Below are 20,340 nucleotides of genomic sequence, written 5' to 3'. Positions count from 1 at the left end.
AGCAGACACAGTGTGTGGTATTTACATAACAGAGGCCTCCCAGGAAGGCTGGAATGCCTTGCTGTGCATGTTTGCAGCATAAGTAGGAGTTTTTCTCCCCTTTTTTATTTTATTATTCTGTCTGTGGGGAATCGGCTGTCTCAGCAGAATGGTATTGTCTTATGACAAGTTGCCATGCGGAGAAGTAAACAGTCTTCTTCCCCTCCACTCCACTCCACTCCTCTCTTCTCCTCCCGTCTCTGCTCCATTCTTCTCTTCTCTTCTCTTCTCTTCTCTCTTTTTCCCGAAGCCAAGTGACATGGGCCCATCTCAAAGAGACACTCCTTGATTGATGTTCTTAGAGTGCTGGTGTTTGCACACTTCTAAATGTGATGTGCATTATAATCCCCCCTCCCCTGCTCTGTTGTTATAGGTTGCCATCCCTTTGTCTCTCTCTCTCTCTCTCTCTCTCTCTCTCTCACTCTCTCTCTCTCATCCTATAAGATCCATCAGTACCACTCTACTACTGTTGTTTTCACTCTAGTATCAAGTCTGATGTGTTTTAGATAAAATGGCTGTCTGCGTACCATGTTAAAACGCGGTTTTATGTAGTTATCTATTTCACCGGAATCAGGACCCAGCAGGGGGCACACACTGAATTACCAAGGAGGTTTTCGCATTTTGCGTTAATATTCTCCTCATCGAGCCCAGATTGAAGGTGTTGAAGTGAGCCACGCCATGAAGGGGGCACGTTTCACATAGAAACCTTTGGAAAGGGGGTTGAAATTGATGTGAAAGATGGCTGTGCAATTAAGAGTTTTAATGATATTCTGGCAGAGAGAAGTCAGCGAAGAACTCTTTTAAATCACCTCAACGGTGAGCATTAAAGAGGGTCGTGTGTTGGATAGGCTTTTTTTATATGATACAGAGCAGGCAATCAGAATTCAAATGATATATTTCTAACACAAATATAATGCCCAAAGTGTTTTTGTTTTTGTGTTTTTGTACCGTATAAGAAGATGTCATACAACCATCATACATTCATTATATTTCCACAGACATTTGTTGACAGACATTCAAATTGTTCTGTTGTTTTGACAGACATTCTAAAATTGTTTATGAAATTGTTTGCCTCGGCTATTTTGTGTAAAGCCATTTGAGATGTTCGTATGCATGTGTGAGGCACATCACAAAGCCTCGGTGAGTGTCTGTTCTCTAGCTGAGAGCATAAAAGGCTCAGGGGGAAGTGAAAGTAATTCCTTCCTCACGCCAGCCTGATCAGCCTCTGAAATGATGGACCCTGGTCGGGTAATGGCTTCATGCTTGGTGATTTCCTTTCTTTGCGTCCTCTCTAGATTCCTGATCTACAGGATGAGATTTTAAACTCGGTCTGCAGGCCACATGCTTTGTACTAAAGACAAACAAGGCAACACTGCTCAATAAGTTTCAGCCTTTAAACAGTAACAACAATTATACTGAACACTGAGGGTCTATTATAGGTTCTATCTATAGAATTACACTGAACACTGAGGGTCTGTCATAGGTTCTATCTATAGAATTATACTGAACACTGAGGGTCGACCATAGGTTCTATCTATAGAATTAGAGAGTTGTTTTGAACTCTATGGTTCTATCCCTCTGAATTCCATTCTCCTCCATTCTGTGTACAAGAGTAACAGTCCAAGTACGTGCTGGTCCTGGAATTTCTCTTAGTCTGGAAAACAATGTTCCCAGTAGCTCCAAAAGAAAACAAAAGAAGAAGAAAAGGGCCTCTCACTTGAGGGGCATGAAGCGGCGGTTCTTCTCCGATAACAACACTGAGGGGTAATGCTGCCAGTGGAATCTACTCTAATCGAATGAATCCCGTCAAAAGAGAAAAAAAAAAAAAAAAAAACTTGCTGTATGTCTGGGAGTTTGTTCAAGCCTGGCTGAGCAGAAATTACAGCTGTGCCTCTCTGTAGGGGGAAGCCCCGCAGAGTCGACATTCAAGACATGTGATCCCACAGATTAATGAATAACTGCTACCGACACCACTTATGAATCCTAACACCCAAAGATAATATCATTCCAATTGCTTTAATGTGCAATTTCGACACTAATGCATGAAGTATTGCGCCGCATCTTGCTGTGAGACCACTCTGAGGTATGGGACCCCGCTGCGCTTAAGAAGCAGCATGGCTGAAACAGAAGCATTTAGATTAGCCCACAAAAGAGTCTGAGTGGATGGGACTGAAACAAGACATCTCCAAATTTGGAAGAGAAGATGCTTATCTAATGCGAGACTATTAAGAAGTGGTGCTATTTTTAAGCATTTTTTTATTACTTTTTATTTATATGATGTCTGCAAAACATATTATGCTGCCATCTGTGCTCCTATAAAAGTATTTTTTTTTTATATGCTGGAATTTCTTTTGTTTTGTGCAGTGGTGGCTTTCATAATTCTTTCATGACTGAACAACTTTGATTTATAGCAGTCAAGGGAAAGACGACTATCAGAGCAAGTGTCTGCTTGCTTTGTGTGAAGACTTGTTTTGAAAAGGTGCTTTGTCAGAGTACCACTTTGCGTTTGTCACAGGTCACTACCTCTGGTCAGTGGGATGGAGAGAGTACACTGTAAGGTCTGGGGGTATAGAGATGTTGATGGCATGAGATCTCCCATAGCATGAGGTCTCTGTTCATTTCCATAATCTAAGACCATGTGACTTATAATAAAACACTGAATTTGATTTAAGGAAAGACCTTTGGAAATGCTTCCACACGCTTTGATATGTTCAAGAGACAAATTGCAAATGCGCTTCTCGAGAAATAACTTATCAATGACTCATTCTGAAGCTAATTCATTTTTAGTCTTAAATCACGCTGTTTATTCTACCCTAGCTGAGGTTACAATACAAAGATGATGTAGCCAGCTGTACTGCTTTGTGTAGTCTAAATGTTAACATGCACATGTTTTTAGATGAAGCCTTCCCAGGTTATACATGCTATCAGTAGGTGTGTCCCAAGTCGTCCTCAACCTATGACCTTGATGTTGTCAGCACTTTCGTGTGGCAGTTGAGCTACATAAACACTTAGAAACTCTTTAAAAATCCTTATAGGTAAATAAGGCATTGTGTGCGCTTGTTATCAATTGACTTTCAGGTGTTTTAGGTCCATAATCATTTAGGTACTCTTTCGATCTCTTGATGAATGCAGGTTACCTTCTCAGAGGAGCTTCAGTGCTGACTAGACACCCTCAGAAACCAACCCAGTGTCCCCATCCGTCTTGTGAATGGCCTGGTGAGGTCTGAGTGGGGGATTGTTTCAGGTGGTCATTACAATACGCCCCCCTCCCAGCCTGGCCTTCATAATATATATATATATATCAATCCCTAACCTCCAAGGACATGTCATACAATGCTACCAACGAAACCAGACGGGCTGTGTGTTGCATTTACTTTCCAGTTGGCCCTGAATGTCTACTGATGCTCCTGGCTGTCACAGTACTTGACTTCAGGGTAAACTATGCTCCGTCTGTTTGGGGCCACGTCTTTCGCATTGTGCGTAGTCTTAGTTGCATTTGTTTGTCTCATCTTTAGAATAGAGTGTGTTCTCTGCGTATCTGTACTCTGTGCCACTGAGTTGTCTTCCCCGTGAGAAACAAGAGTGCAGGAATTCCAGTGTGCTCATGAGACATGGCATATAAGCACTGTGGCGTCTACACTGTCCAATGATTGATCCTGAGCTGATCAGCTAACCTGAGACGCATGGGATAAAAGCCATGACTTGTGTTTTAAACGTGATTTTATTGTTAACCTCTGTGATGTTACTCCAGTTGCAAACATATTGTACGTATGCACATAAATAATACACAACTCAATGGCTGCTTTGTTTGTCCTTTTGATTTTGGAAAAGATAGGTCATGTATTCTCAGATGACACTAAGATGTATATACAATAATTTTTTGCAACTATAGAAATATCCAAATGATCTGCCCAAGTAAATAAAGGTGGGGGCAAAGACAATAAATGAAACATTATAATAAAAAACATATCATGACAATCTAATCTGTCTATCGTGTGTGTGTGTGTGTGTGTGTGTGTGTGTGTGTGTGTGTGTGTGTGTGTGTGTGTGTGTGTGTGTGTGTGTGTGAAAGCATCCATGTATGTGGATTAAGTGCATTAAGTGCATTATGAAATACTGCAATGTTTATTTGTAAAACAGGCTTAAATCATTCTTAGGTAAATGAGGAGGGGAGTACTTTTGTTAGAATTTCGTGCCAATGTTCTCCTTCATCCTGTTCTGACAGTCCGCAATCATGGAGGCCTTGGTGTCAGGACCATGGACAGGGCCCGTTAACGGGGCCTTCCACGAGACCAGACTGAAACTGAAGGGATGTCCTCTGTGACTATCATACAAAGCCAAAATATTCCGATTCGAAGATAAATTGATTAGATTTTAGGTAATATTTCACATTAAATGCAAATTACCTTTTATAATAATGGCTAATACACAAAACCCTTGTGTTACGGTTGGCAGTTGTTGTGGTTATTTGATAAACACTTTCCCATGAAACGTTTAAATCGCATTGCGACTTAATAGATAGAATAAATAAATAGATAGAAGTACAATACAATATTTTTTATTAGGCGGGACATATAGGGAATTTTTTTTTCTCTTGCTATTTCACAATATACATTTGTGAGCAACGTCACTGAACACTAAATCAGTCAAAGCTACGCAGATCCGAAATGTAGAACACACCATAATTGAATATGTATTTTATAAATTAGGTAAATGTTTGTAAAAGTTTTTTTAAATGTCTCCATTGGCTGTTATATGATTTTTCTCGTAATATAGTAGGCGGCCTACATTTGGCATATGTTCAATATGTTCAGCATCCAAACGAAACACCATGGACAGCACAAAAAACATGACCTCCCATTCGTGCAAAAATGCTTTAGGCGAAAAGCACTTCTTGACACGTACATCCGTCACTCCATATATCTCTTTTGACTGAAGCCAGATTTCTTAAGGCTATACAAACACAAAATAAAGCATTAATAAATACACGTGGTTCGGGACTTCTTCTTCGTCTTATACATCTTCTCCTTTAGTCCAAGCACTCTTACATGTCTTTTGACAAAAGTTGATTTCCCCCCAACAATAAAATCCAGTAGCCCGTCTTGGGTAAAAGCACACAGGCCGATCGATTCGTTTATCCACGGGATTGCATTGGCCGATGGGTTGGAAATATGAACTCCACAGATTCGTCCTTTGAAGAATATTTTAAACATGTGAGCTATTTGTCCGCTTCGGTGACAGTTATGTTCGAAGAACTGACCTTTGCGTGGTTCCCCATCCACAGAGGAGTCACTCGCGGTGCGCCACGGCAAGGTTATTATAGAGGAAATACCAAAAACCCAGAAAACGTGGAGTACTTCCATCCGCCCATGAGATTCCCTCTCTCCAGTTTGAGATAGAGCCGATCCTCTCGCTCCAGCATCAGTAGAACTCCGTTACTCGCCGCTTCTCGCGTAACGTCCTGATCCCCAGCAAACGCGGAGATGACTGCATATTCATTTTGCATCAGGTTGACCTAAGTGATAAAAGACATTTTACAGTTTCACTAGAGCAGTCATTGATTATCTATCAATTTGGGTCAGTGTTGGCAAGACAGGAAAACGCATATGCGCATTCAGCCCAGCTCACCTGTATGGTTTGTCTGTTGTACACCTTAACCACATGAAAGCTAAAACTGTAAATTCCTCTCCTTGGCGCCGTAAATAGGCTGGCTTTAAGGTCGAAATGACTGCCGATGTTCACTAATGCCTGTAACAACAACAGCAAAGCACGCACAATAAATGACACCTGTGAAAGAAAACTGAGCCATTATTGCACAGAATTGTTTGAGGATTGTCCGGACGAATTCGTACTGATTTGTCAATGAATGACAGTTAAAACATAAACCAGCTTTATTTAGTAAGCCCGTGGACATCCTCACTTCAATCTGTAAAGTTATCTGTTTTTCCTATAATTTCAAGTCATTGCAAAAACGGGCTACTGCTTTGAGTGGCGGGTGCAGAAAAGCATGCAATATTTTGGCAAGACATCCTTGTTATTATTTTCCATTATTTCAGCGAAGTTTTCAAGTTAACAATGGCATAGATTGCGCAAAATTAGAGAGGGTATCTCACCTGGTCAAAGTAGATCGTCATTGAAGTGTTGCTCATTTCTGATGGTTCGTGATTTGTCGCTCTGACGGCGGAGAAAGCCACTTTGGCGCTCCCGGACCTGACGGATATCCCGAGCGAAGAGGTGACCCCTCCGTCAGAGGAAGGGTTCGAATCACACACCACCAGACATTTCCCCTCCAAAACGATGGGCTCCGTTTCATTCTGGCCGCGGCATAGCCCAATGCCACATCCCAAGAGGAGAGCTAGTGCCAGCATGGCACGGGGTCCGGGGCAGCGTGCTGGCACCATGATCGGAGCAAGAATCCTGTGCACACTGATCTTAACGATCAGCCCCTTGGAGGTTTCTTGTGGCTCTATCACCTGGTCCAACCTAACCCCTCTCTCCCTCTCTCACACACACGCTCACACACTCCCTCTCTCTCTCTCTCTCTCTTTTCCTCTCTCTCTCTCCCTCCTGTGCGCCTTAGCAGATGTCAGGAAGATCTTCAAACTGCTGGTGTGATGGATCCTGATAATTGGAGAGAAAGACACAAATTGTTTCAGAGTGCAGGAGAAAATGATAAACAGATAAATTAGCAAGAATACACACACATACACACAGACCCACACACATACACACACACACATACACACAAAACAGAGACTTGCAAACGCGCGGAACAGATAACATTTTACGCACAGGCATTGTATGACAAACAGACAATTTGTCGCGATTTTCTAGTAGTTGCGAGAGTCTTTTTTCACCTATGCTTTTAAAGAGGTTCTTATTTAACTTCTCTGAATAATAAAAACACACCTAAGATGTATTTTATCAATGAAAACCGTGCACCATATACCCTCCCTCATTTTAATGTGCCTTTTCCGCAGTGCACGATTGCCTCATAAATGTTCCATACATTACCTGTTAAATCCATAGCGCTCTTCTGGGACCGTCCCCTCTGCATGCACGGCAGTCCTAAGAGTAAGTGAGCGAAGGTTGCGGTCTGACAACAGGAAAAGAATCGCCCCTCCATGCCCTCAGGAGAATGACTCCCGCCCATCCTTTATATTCAAGTACAGTGCAATTTTACACGCTGATAGGAGAAGCACTCTCCACTCCACGCCGCTGACTGGCCACTCGTCTAGATTAATGACACTGTTTGCATAACCAGTTGAATCAAAGTTGATTTGTAAGAGAGATCCCCCAGGACAACACGTTCACCTGTACGAGGGGGAGAATGCTTTTCCTGTCAATATGGTGCAGTGTTATGTACAGATTAATCAGAATCGATGGGAGTGGAACATCTGATAGCGTTTTCTCCTTGTTCGGGTAATTGAGGGTGCATGCTGCTAATTTGAATTTTGCGGTGACACTAACTGAAAGACACACGAGATACTTTTGCTCCATCCAGTGGATGAAAAGTGCCATAGTTTTAGTGCAATGTTTTTTTTATGAATTAAGGTGTGTATCACCTCCTTTGTCAAAGTTTTCATTTTGACACAGACATGTTTAACCACCACTTCTATGAGGTCTCTATAGCTCAAGGTTTACTTACAATAATATAATAATATATCACGGGAGTCAAGGGAGTAAATGTGAAGTAAGTGAATCTCTCACGCATAGCAAATGACCATGTGGGAAAAAACAAAACAACACAAAGCAACTAATTACAAGAGCAATTCATTCTTAGTTTACATCCACAACTTTCCAAGAGGAAAAGGTAATAGTTCACTCTCGCCTTTTCTCATCTCTTTAAGCCCCTGAAAGCCCAGAATAAGGTGCAACCATGCTATTATTGTGCTGCGTAAGTATAGGCAGACAAGCTATAACTGAAGTCTTTCTTTTCTATAATCTGCTTCAAGTTTTACGTCTCTGGCCAAAACACACCACGCTGGGAATAACCTCAGTTGCTCCACGGGTCTCGGAGGTCTGAGAGTGTGTATGAAAACCAGTGAACCTGCAGAGAACCCTCTTAATGAACTGCCAGACTCCATTCTCTAAAAGAGCTAATTGGCTATATTATGCAGCCTGATCACATTGATATGCTCAAATGACTTTGTTCTCTCCAAACTTCAGGAAGATTCAGTGGGTATCAGTTAATTTCAGAAATGATATACATTACTGCTAATGAGAGGAAACCGCCAATGTTTTTGCAGACATCTAGGTGCTGAAATGATAGGTGATAAATGAATCTATGACAGTCCAATGATAGCACAATTAATATAATTAAAAGTAGGTTTGGGATTGCTCTGGTGGTCAGACAATCTGATGAAACCACATCTTTTTTAAATTGATCTCTCACAACAGATAATGTAACCTAACGTATCATGTATTTATGAAGGTTTTAAAAAGTCATAAAAGGCTAATTTAACACACTTGATACCAAGTGATTACCTCCAAAAGCAGCAAAAATGAAATGGGTCTGGTTCTGACTGGACCAGAGCCAGCTATTTGGGTCTTGATATTTATTATCATGTGTGCCTTCATTGGTTGCTCTTATGACTGTGAGGGCCTTACTCTTGCCACCTCTCTGTGAAGAAAGCACACACAGTTAGTGTTGACAGACGAGCCAGGAAGAAGCTGACTTCAAGTGTTCTGAGTGTAGTAGTAACTTACCCTAGGCATAAAGAAGGACATGCAGAGCAAGACATGCGCACACATATACAGAGAGAGAGAGAGAGAGAGAGAGAGAGAGAGAGAGACGAAATGTCAAGTTGCGAAGTGAACACAGTCAACAGAGCCTGCATTAAGATACCTGAGGCAACAGCAGTCCCCTATGAACAAGCTGCTAGTCAACCATGCGAAGTGACATATAATATAATGAATTTTACAGCTATTTACTTTGACAGGCAGCAGAGCAGAGTAGCCTAGCTCTTGGGAATGTGATCACTACATTGTTGCTAGAGTGAAATTAAAGGTGATGGAGGAGCCATTTTTTTAATTTTTTTTTATGTCATTAAGGGACCAGTGTGGTAAGAGGAATATGTTCCACAAGCAAATGTTTGATTGTGATAAATGATGTACAGGCCCATTTTTCATCTTAAGCAGAAAAGCAAAAAAAAAAAAAAAAAAACTTGTAGCCTAGGCTACACGTAGGCTAATGTCTCCCTTAATTACTTCAGACTGAATAGCAGACTCGGTTAATGCGTTTAATGTCCTCTGGTGGTAAATGTACCTCGCCAAACCGGAAGGTGTCAGTGTGTGTTTCTAGTGTCCGAGGGGGACATATGATACGTGTGCAGATATTTAAATGGTTCAGCGTCACACCTGTTGGTAGATGTTCTCGAATGTTAGGATAGATTTCCTTCATCTGAGTGTGTTCTGTCTAGTAATTTTGTATTCCTTGCGAGCAGTCCGTCGCCAGAGTTAAAGCACCCGACACGTTTTATTTGTATCCAGTTGACATAAAACACACATTGTGTCCAACCGGGGAGGCAAACACTGAAGCTCAGCTCAGCTCAGCTGAAGTTTGTGTTCTGTTACCATAGTTACAGGACGCCGGAAGCAGTTCGATGAGTTGCAGACACGAGTACTGAAATTATAGTAAGTTACAGGCTACACCTGGACAGCCAAGAACAAGAATCATGGAGAAATCCCGTGTTATGGCAACCAAATTCCTCAAGAAACGAAAACAAGGGTAACTTCCATTTTGTAATCATTGACAAGACAGTCACAACAAAGTGAATACCTGAACTGTTAGGTTTGAACAGGGGCGGAGATCCCATTTCATTGTAGGGGGGGACAATACATCGTCAAATTTCAGAGAGTAATTCCGGGGAGGGGGACATGAAATGTATTGCTTTCAGGAGAGCTAGCATAAACTGCTAAATACCGAATTCTCTTATCACATTTACAAACAGAAATTCGAAGTCTTTTTAGAATTCTCTAAACAGCATTAAATGTACTAACATGAAATATTTATTTACAGACAAATAATGTCCAAAGTTCAAGAGAACGTGATGCTCAAAATAAGTTATAAAACAGCTCGCGGACACTTCGACAGGGAATCGAATTAGCAACCTCTTGATTATAATAAGACTTCTCTACCCCCTGTACCACTGCCACCCTATGTTGCAATACCAGCATAGTTAATGGACCAGAGGAAAAGATGACATTAATTTACCTTCAGATAATTTAACAAATCTGGAGAGGCACTGAGATGTAGACCTACGTTTATTAACTAGCATGAACCTGCCCCTGACAGGACAGTGTCCTAGACTGTCTAGCTAGCTATCTTAACGGTGTTAATTACCGGCATGCGTGTGTTATCGGCAAACGTTCACGTTGTCATGCCAATCCATTAATACACGTATGTATACTTGTGCATATCGACTGGAACTTCGTAAATGAAGTTTAGAAAGAAACTTCTTCTTTACATGTTCTTACTGCGTTCGAGAATGAGGTAAATCTCTTTACATATCGTGTATCATAGTGGCAGCGACAGGGTACAGAGGAGGTAACAGTCTGACAATCTGACCGTGTAGCCTACTGGGCTGATTAACTGAAACACGGAGCTGCCGGTAGCACTGCCCGTTGGAAACAGCATGTGAACCAACCCACTTTGAGGAATAGGGGGAACATGATTTTTCAACACTTAAAAAACACATTGTTTTACGTCTATAATTAGCACCGCTTGTGTCGTCGTATTTTTATTTCATATTACTATATTTTTTGTTTCCAATGACTGTTGGGGGGGGACAACTTTATGGTAGGGGGGGACACGTCCCCCCCGGGATCTCCGCCCCTATGGGTTTGAAGCTGCAAGCAAGTTTTACACCGCAGAGCCGCCATCTTAAATGAGTAGCTGGCTAACCAGACATTGCCCATAGCTTTGGGTGGAAATGGGTATTTGTTAGTTACATTACGTTCGTAACAAGTATAATGTCCTTGAATTGCAGTCGGAAAAGCAGTCGGGAAAAGCCTTCGTGCGGTTGGCCCCCTTCCAGGCACGAAAATCACATTGCGAGGTGAATTCTGCTATAGTCAGTCATATTGCAAATCCCAGGTTTTATTTAAGCCTGTTCTATTGTTCTAATGTTAAGTTTGTTATTAACAATGCAAGCACGTTTTAGCCTAAGTTACTAACTTATTTTACACATTGTCAATCAAATTCATAATGTCATGTAACAATGGCTAGCTACCACGCGGATCCAGTGAAAGTATACAAAGGTCATTTTGTTAAATATGGTAAATTAGCAAGAAGGCTATATCCTCAGCAGTAATATTGGGCACACCTGGAGGTTTTGTTGCAGATTTTGTTTTCAGATAGAAGCCTTTTACTAATCAGTAGATATGGCCACGTAGTTAGAAAACACGTAGGCTACGGTTGGATTTGGTTGATTGTTGTTGATAATTTTTTTGACTAGACTGCCACCTGAGGTTCTGTTGAAGATCCTGACCTTCTTGGATGCCCCCGCTCTGTATTCCCTTGGCTGCGTTAACAAACAGCTTCATGAGCTTGCCAACACCAAGTGAGTTGCCAGCTGAAATCTCAGTTCTCACCTGTGTGGGTCTGACATGATCTTGGTCAACACACAACCACTCTTGTTTCAAAAACAAAACCACAAACTCTTTTTTGGAGTTCTGGTCTAAAGCTAGCAAAGTAACTACCTAAGAAGTATGAAAAAGCTTTGCAAACACCACCAACACCCCAGTTGGCACTGATGAAAGCTGTGAGTGAGTGAACAATCTCACCGTTACCTTTTTGTTCAAAATTGCTTAAGTTTTCATACAGCTCCACTGGTCAGCAGGATTACTTTCAGTCCCTAAAAAGTGCAGGATTGTCAATACATTTTTCTGTATTTCATGTCTCCTGTACTCTGCTCCATTCTTAAGTTCCATACGTGTCGTCCTCCAGTGCTCTGTGGTACAGGCTATACATTCGAGAGTGTGCGAAGAAGAAGACGCTCAAGGCAAAGCTGGTGGATGAGGTGGCATATGGTCTGACCAGCGCCACCATACAGGAGAAGCCCAGGGGTCACTGGAAGAGGCTCCTCTTCAAGAAGATGGCTGGCTTCAACCAGAGCAAGTGGATCAGCCAGCTCAAAGTCATTAACCCTTACACCGGGCTGCCAAGGCAAACAGAGCATGTCCTTAGGTTAGAGCCCCCTTCCTCCCCGTTCTCATTAAGACTAATATCTTCACAGCCCGTGGGTAATTAGGCCTGGGAATGTGCTTGGTGGTGAACAGGAGAATGCTTTGTGTTTAAACCCATTCATCTCCACTACGGCCTCTGCTCTCAGGGCCCCAAACAGTGTGTGTGTGTCTGTGTGCGTGCGTGCATGCGCGTGTGTGTTTGTGCGCGCGTGTGCGTGCGTGTGTGTGTGTGTGCGCAAATGTGTGTGTCTGTGTGTGTCTGTGTGTGTGTGTAAGCACACCTGTCCAAACCCCTCTGATGATAATAAAACCCCTTGACTAGCTGGATCAGGTCTGTGCAGCTAATTAAAAACAGAAGTAGGTCTGAGGCGTATACAGCCGTCTGTGCTGAGTAAGAGTGCAACTGGGTATAGACCAGTGTTTATTAGTCATATTGGAGATCTCACCTCGGGTCAGTTACTTTGTACATCTGGGCCATACTTTTTAATTGACTCTTTAAGCAGGAATGGTTGTAGTCCTATTTGACTATATTTAAACTTAGTGTTATGAGTATTGCTCCTGTATGAGATAATATAGAGTAGATCAGATTCATCAAACCTTTTTTAGACATTCCCAAGATTCTTTAAGAATGGCTTTCAAGGGTGTTTGATATTTTCTGATTCTTTCAGTCTGTGTTCTGTGGGTGTGCAGCGGTTAGTCACTGCCTTGTAAGCGGTTGGCCTGGGTTCGATTCCCGGTTGCTGCTGGCTTTTTGAAGGACACTTTGGATAAAAGCGTCTGCTAAGTATCTGACCCATACCCTCTCTCCAGGTCCCATGCTTTATTCAGAGCAGAGCATGGATTGATGATCTATATTTTAACGCAGACCGCAAGAGAAGCACCATATGAATCGAACATACATTATGCAGTCCACAATGTTCAAGGTTGTTTCTGCTCCAGTTAGGGGAACTGTGTGCCTCTGTTGAGAGTTGTGTTGGAGTTGATAATAGTAATTGATGTGCTTTTAGAAGGACTCTGAGTGATGATTAGTGCTTATTAACCCTCTCAACTTCACCATGCAAAAGACTTGAAACCTATAATGACTTGCGTTGCTCAATTTATAGGCTGTATGGACTATATGTGGATCTACATGCATGTATAGTTTAGATTCTTGAAAACTTTATTTGTGCATTTTAAAATCATGTGCTCTCTGCACTATTTTGACTTAATCATGAGATTCATTACAAACTGGTTGTGAAGAGGGTGATTATACTGTCTCCATTTATCTTGGCCAGAAGCTGAGTGTTACATGTAAAAATTCTTCCTATTTCTGGATGATCTTCCTTCCCCCTAAATCTTCTCTGAAACCAACATGTCAGAATGGGTTTGTGTCTGGCGTCTCTTTTGGCTGGCAGGAGCTTGGGCGTGACGTGGGAGTTGACGATGACCGATAAAGAAGGACGGCAGAGCACCTTTAAGCACTCGCACGCTTTCTTCTCCGAGTCCACCCTCAACCTGACCTGGATTGGCCTGGGTGGCCCGGAGTGGTGGAAGATTCTCTCGCTGCATTTCCACGGTGTGGTGCCCCTGACGTTAGACCGAGGCTCAGCCTCTCGCAGGTAATGGGGGTCCTGCCCTCGCATCAGTGCAGGGCGTCCCAGATGGTTGCCTGACTGAAAAAACGTAGCTACATACGATCATGAACATTAAAAGGATTTTTTTTTTCTCTATTGAATTTTTCAGTTCTGGTCCACACAGAAAAGATTGATTTTGCTTTCCAGTGTGACCTACACTCTTTTTGTATCGTAGATTTTAGATTATCGCCTATTTCAACATTTGTTGTATGCAAACTATCTGCAGTTCTGTTGTTGCTTAAACCCGTTCCCCTGGGTCTCCCATCCTGCTGTGTGTGTGTGTGTGTGTGTGTGTGTGTGTGTGTGTGTGTGTGTGTGTGTGTGTGTGTGTGTGTGTGTGTGTGTGTGTGTGTGTGTGTGTGTGTGTGTGTGTGTGTGCGTGCGTGCGTGCTGGCTGCAGACCTGCAACATGGCGCTCTCTGATCGCTGAAGCGGACACGAAGAAGTACAGCTGGAAGTTCTTCGGCTACGACAGGCTGGTGAGGGTGAAGCACAGCATGCTCTTCCCAGGGCTCATCGTGGGACTCTGGAGGGTATGGAGCCTTCTTTCGGTTTCATTTCATTTGATGTTATTTAACTTTGGTTCTTGGAACTCCTGAATGTTAAACTCACTGACTCTCACTCACTTCTAACTCTTAAACTCCCCCATTGTTTTCCCTAGATTCTCGTGCACATATGCGTATTTATAGCAGCTCATTTTAATTAGAGCTGTAACTCTATGCTCAATACTCTGTAGTCTCACCGCAGCAAAAGTTACGTCGGTGTTAACCTGTGTCTTTTGCCTTGGCCCCTGTGGATATCCTCATTTCAGCAATGTTATGTCGAGTTGAATATGATAAGACTGGTGATTTCACATTTCACATATGGTCGTGGTGATATTTAGCTTTTTTTTATGAAAGAAAGATATAATTTGTCTTTCAGAGCAATGTGGACATTGTGTTTGTCAAGGTGAACTTGCATCTTCACAAGCTGGTAGAGAAAATCCTTCTTGGATCAATTACCTGGTATGTATGTTAAAGTAACGCTATGCCACAATTTGACACTTTTTGAGGTATGGTTTTATAGGCAGCTAGTTTTGGGACCATCCTCAAATTCATTTTGATAACATATGGTCCTTTCCCACTAGCTATCAAGGATATGCCCTATGTAGTTCTGTGTAACGGGCTGGTACACCCTGCAAAAATGGAAGAAAAGCTTTCACAGCATGACATTGCCAGCTATACTGCCAAAAGATACCAGTTAGTGTCTTGGCAAGCTTCTATCAGTGTCAACTGGGCTGTTGTTGGTGTTTGCAAGGTTATTGCATGCCTCTTTAGGTAGTAAGCTTGCTAGTTTTGGAACAGAACACCTTATTGCTGCTTTAAGTTACATTACATACACACGCACACATAGGGGAGGGAAAGATCAGTGTACACACAGGTGTTGTGACTGCCAGAGTACATAGTCTAGTTCTAGGAGCAGTGGATGGGTTTGTACGAGGCAGTATGGTGTGTCCACTCCTGTCTGGGGTTCTGAGGGTGACTACTCCATCTCCTGGCCATTTCACAGACTGTGTCATTTAAAAATGCTCCTTAGCAGCCAACTCTCTATATAGACACACACACACACACACACACACACACACACACACACACACACACACACACACACACAGAGAGAGAGAGAGAGCGCGCTCTCAGTACAGCTGGCCCCTGTCTCTTCAATTAAAATAGCTGAAAGGGCCAGGCCACCACCAAATACTCTTTTCTGTTCTGTTCTATTCTGACTTCTGTCCTTTGCACTCCTCCTCTGCCAGCCCCTACGCCGTGCCAGAGTACCAGCCTGTGTTTGATGACGTCGACCCAGAATATGGTCTCCATGGATACAAGGTTCACGTGGAGCTCCACGACATGATGAAGCTCATCATGTCTGACCAGTTCACTGGACTCTTCTGCCGGAGACGTGAGTGTGGAGATGAGGAGAGCAGTGTTGGATGGGCGCTATGGGCGAGGAAGCGTGTCTGTGAAATGAGTCTGATTATGATGTCTGTGTGTGTGCATTGTGTACACAAGTGTGTTTTGTATGTCGGTATCCGTTAACGAATGAGCATTGGTAAGTGTGCCGGTTTCAGGGAGATTCATTCATTCATTCATTCATTCATTCATTCATTCAATCAATTTGTATTCTTTTTTTTTTTATTGGAAATTGTGTTTGTCAGGTTTTGCACAACTTGATATAAATATGTATGTATGTGTATCATTTTGTAGTTTAGCTATTAGTTTAAAAAAAAAAAAAAAAAAGTTTTGTCTGTTTAGATGAAATGGCTGCAACATAAATGAAGTATTAAAAAGAAGAAAAAAAGTCATTCACAAGTAACAAATCCAGGCCTGCAGTAAATAATTTTGACAGTAGATGGTGCTGTGTTCTTACATTGTTCCTCTAGTATTTCAGTTGCACTTTATACTTTTTTATGGTCTGTAGCAGGTTTGTATTAACCATATCAATGTCTGTCACATAATACAGCCTGCTATGTCCCCTCAGACCAGAGTTGGTGTCTGTTGATGTTCTCACTGGTTTTTGTTTATCCTGGTAGAAAACATTAGTGACGGTTACGTGATGTTGCGGGCCATCTCGAGGGAGAAGAAGTCTGAGCACACGGCCTTCGCTGACAAGTTCAGCCTGAAGTGGCGGTCCGAGGGCTTGGAGGGGGTGGTGGAGGTACGGCACTTAAGTTCTGTTTACCTCATCAGTGTCTTCACCTCTCCCATGTCTGGCCACCGTCATCTTGGTTGTTAATGTGAACTGCTGATTAATATTGGATGGTACTGTAAGCGTTTTTTTTTTTTTTTTTCCGTCTTAGAAGAGCCACAAGATCAGATGCCAATTTATAACCATTATTTAGTTAGTCTTAAACCAAATATGTTAATTGGCCAATTTACTGTCAACAAACATTACTAAACAAAGCCCAGCTTTAATACTTGATATTTCTTTGTGTGTGTGTGTGTGTGTGTGTGTGTGTGTGTGTGTAGAGTTGCTGCGTGATGAGTGTGACAGTGCTGGACGAGTCTCAGACACCCTTCTGGTGCGTGTGTTCTCCCGTCGCCATCGTGCTGTCCAATGAGGATGTGTGGTACGACTATAGGGGCGAGCCCTACGTCATCCGGTATAAGGACTCAGACGGAAAGATCTCCATGGACCTCATTTGGATGGAAGAACTAGGCCAGTACTTCCTGGTGAAGTTTAATGTTTACCTGCCCGTTGCAAAAATCAATAGGTGCTTCGGAAGGAATTACTAAGAATAACATAAGATTTTGTTTGTATATACAGAATGATGGAAAAATTGTTTTGCGTTTCATAAATTTGTACGGTGTTTGATGCATTGAAATTGCTAGCAGAATTTTATTTTTAATTTTAGAATATGTTCAAAACATGTTGCATCATTATCACACCAGTACATTTGTAAATAATAGTTTGACAAGGTTTGTACAAAGTTTGTAAAAAAAAAAAGAACATTGATAACTGTCGTGCATTTCTGTTGTGGAATAAAACAATGGTTTATTTCTGCTTTGGAGTGCGAGTTCTGTTCTACTTGTCTGTGTCCAGAATGGATAGCGTTTTCTAAATGGATACGTTTCTTTTCTCTTGACCCTGAGCCAGTGCTTTGAAACATGCATGCACGTGCACAGTCAATGCTGAGCCTTGGTGTAACTATCAACCAAGACCTCCTATTTGACTCACACATAAAACAGATCTCAAAGACATCATTTTTTCATTTACGCAATATTGCCAAAATTAGAAAAGTCCTATCCCTCCAAGATGCAGAAAAACTAATCCACGCATTTATTACTTCCCGACTAGATTACTGCAATGCTCTCCTGTCCGGATGCAGCATCAACTCAATAAAGAGCCTCCAAGTTATACAGAACGCTGCTGCCCGTACACTCACCAGAACAAAAAAATATGAGCACATCTCACCTGTACTTGCCTCTCTGCATTGGCTCCCTGTCAAAAGTAGAATTGATTTCAAAGTACTCCTGCTTACATACAAAGCCCTAAATGACCCGGCTCCAAACTACCTTAAGGAACTAGTTGTCCCCTACTGCCCTCCAAGACCGCTGCGTTCCCAGAGTGCAGGCCTCCTTGTAATTCCAAGAATATCAAAAACCACAGTAGGAGGCAGAGCCTTTAGCTACCGAGCCCCCCTCCTCTGGAACAATCTCCCTGCCTCCATCCGAGATGCAGACACCCTACCTATATTCAAATCAAGACTAAAGACATTCCTCTTTAGTGCATCCTATAGCCACAAGTAATTGCGTCAACAAACCCATCACCTGCTGGACCAGCCAGTCAGCAAGCATAACTGAACACATAAGAATAAAAAAAAAGAAAAGTATATCACTGGGCTACAGACAGCGTATGTTGTACCCTGCAACCCTAACAAAGCTTACGACTAAAATCTCCATATGTACCAAACCAAACTAATTGCTAAATGGCAGCATAACTAATGCTAAACCAAACTAAATGCCAAACCAAACTAAATGCTAAATGCCAGAATAGCTAAACACATCTAAAACACATGCAATACCCCCCTAATCAACATAACTGGGCTACAGACAGCGTATGTTGTACCGTGAAGGAGTGCGGAAGATCCCGGGTACAGCACACGGCACGTATTGCGACTGTCGCCAGCCAACTAAATATTCAATAAAATCCCCATACACCCAGCCAGGCAGCCTCTCTCTCTCTCTCTCTCCCTCTCCTTTCTTATCACATTGCTAATGCCTATAATAACCCACTCACTCTGTTCTTTTTCTTTCTCTCCTAATCTAGACTATCTTCGCCATGGGACGCTGCTGTAGTCTCTCCACCCGGTCTACCTGCAGAAACCCTCGACCAATTGCACCCACTGCCACCGCACTGCCGTACACTTACTCTACCTCATACCCTATGCTAGCATTTATATACAATATATATTATTGCCACCATCGACATGTTTCTCTGTTCCTACTCCCCTTACCCCTGTAATAGTAACCCTATCAGCACAGTGTATATCCACTAAACTGGTCTTGTCTGTATCATGTATTTACCACTGGATGTCTGTATATATATTGTGTACATCTACCAAATGCAGGCTATGTACAACACTTGTTGTTTCCCTTCCCCTTCTGCCACACAACCCTCCCCCCTTCCCCCCTTCCTATCTCCACCCGGCCGACCTCAAGCAGATGGGTTCCCCCTTATGTGCCGTGGTTCTGCTTAAGGTTCCTTCCTGACTAACAGGGAGTTTTTTCTTGCCCGTGTTGCCATTGTGCTTGCACTAAGGGGGTTTCAGGCTCTGGGCTCTGTAAAGCGCCTAGAGACAATTGTATTGTTATGGCGCTATATAAATAAAATTGAATTGAATTGAATTGAATTGAATTGAGCTGTCTGTGCGGACAGAAAATATTGGGGTTTTGATCAGTGCGTTTCAGGTCCACTAACATTTTGAAAGATTCCAGCAGTTTTGTGCTCTCCACTGTCTGAGCAGCTCATGGTTGGGGCACTCTAGCCTGTCTGTCCCCCTCACTCCAGCATCACTGCACATGTCTTTCCCCCGTTCAGTCACCATGATCAGCCTCATAGTTGGCATGACTGCACAGTGTTTGAGTTATGCAAACTGCCAGTTTGATGCTGGCTGGAGCTCTTGCCAGGGCTTAAAAGGACTTGGAAGTTTCTGGCTGCTGATGCCTTTCAGGACGTCATGTTCAGAAGCTTTGTAATAATGTTATGTTTGTCCTCTGTCTTTGAGATGTGTCACAACAGCAATTCATTTGTTTATGTATAAATAATTGGGATTCGGGTTTAATACTACAACAAACTACTGTTTTGTAGGGCTACATATGTCATTTTAATTTTTATGTCTATTTCAAAAACGGCTCATTTTGCTTATTTTGAAATCTTCACTTGGTTCTCTTACCTTAAACCTTAATATCGGAACGAAGAACAAACAAATAGAAGGGTTTCCCACTGTGTGTGAATCTCTGTTTCAAAGCATTCAATACTTCACATGAAATGCCCACAGCATGAGACTAGTGGTGGGGACTGTGACGTGCTGTTGTCGCAGTTATGCAGCTCCTTCCAAATGAAGATTGGCTTTAACAGTGGCACCGTGACACTGATTCATAGTTAAAAGAGTATTTGGCTCAGATCTTTCGTTGGAACAAACTGCTTGTGTCAGAGCCGCTGATGGCCAAGTTAAACCAAGACACGGGATAATGCCTGAATGGATCTCTCAGCATCTTTTCTGTTCGAAGGTCATGCTGACCTGTGCAGAAAATGCTGTTTTGAACGCCTTTTTTAAAACGTTGTCACTTTGGCTCAAAGTCCGTAATTTCTTATCTGTTGTGGAGGAGGGGGTGGGTGTGTGTTGGAGGTTATTGAGAGTTCATGAAGTAGACGGATATTACTTGTGGTAGCAATTACACACCCTGACCCAAACAATCCAGTTCATGAAACGCACGTCAAAGATGTCATTGCTTTG

General features: G+C 42.4%; 2 protein-coding genes across 2 annotated transcripts; one reads left to right on the top strand and one right to left on the bottom strand.

Moving 5' to 3' along the window:
- Positions 1–4,581: 4,581 nt before the first annotated feature.
- cbln2b (cerebellin 2b precursor) lies at positions 4,582–7,414 on the bottom strand. The gene is made up of 4 exons (XM_012816169.3): positions 7,054–7,414; positions 6,153–6,660; positions 5,668–5,787; positions 4,582–5,554 (listed from the first exon to the last, which is right to left on the bottom strand). The coding sequence occupies exons 2-4, from the start codon at positions 6,438–6,440 to the stop codon at positions 5,357–5,359; spliced, it is 606 nt and encodes a 201-aa protein (XP_012671623.1). The 5' UTR covers positions 6,441–6,660; positions 7,054–7,414; the 3' UTR covers positions 4,582–5,356.
- Positions 7,415–9,435: 2,021 nt separating this feature from the next.
- fbxo15 (F-box protein 15) lies at positions 9,436–17,384 on the top strand. The gene is made up of 10 exons (XM_031583957.2): positions 9,436–9,769; positions 11,031–11,099; positions 11,499–11,603; positions 11,990–12,229; positions 13,623–13,826; positions 14,242–14,374; positions 14,763–14,845; positions 15,637–15,782; positions 16,414–16,538; positions 16,850–17,384. The coding sequence occupies exons 1-10, from the start codon at positions 9,717–9,719 to the stop codon at positions 17,114–17,116; spliced, it is 1,425 nt and encodes a 474-aa protein (XP_031439817.1). The 5' UTR covers positions 9,436–9,716; the 3' UTR covers positions 17,117–17,384.
- Positions 17,385–20,340: the final 2,956 nt, after the last annotated feature.

Source organism: Clupea harengus, chromosome 17, assembly GCF_900700415.2.
Source record: "Clupea harengus chromosome 17, Ch_v2.0.2, whole genome shotgun sequence".
Classification (NCBI taxonomy): Eukaryota; Metazoa; Chordata; class Actinopteri; order Clupeiformes; family Clupeidae; genus Clupea; species Clupea harengus.
The sequence above is the reverse complement of the archived record's forward strand: the minus strand, read 5'-3'. Positions and strand labels throughout refer to the sequence as shown.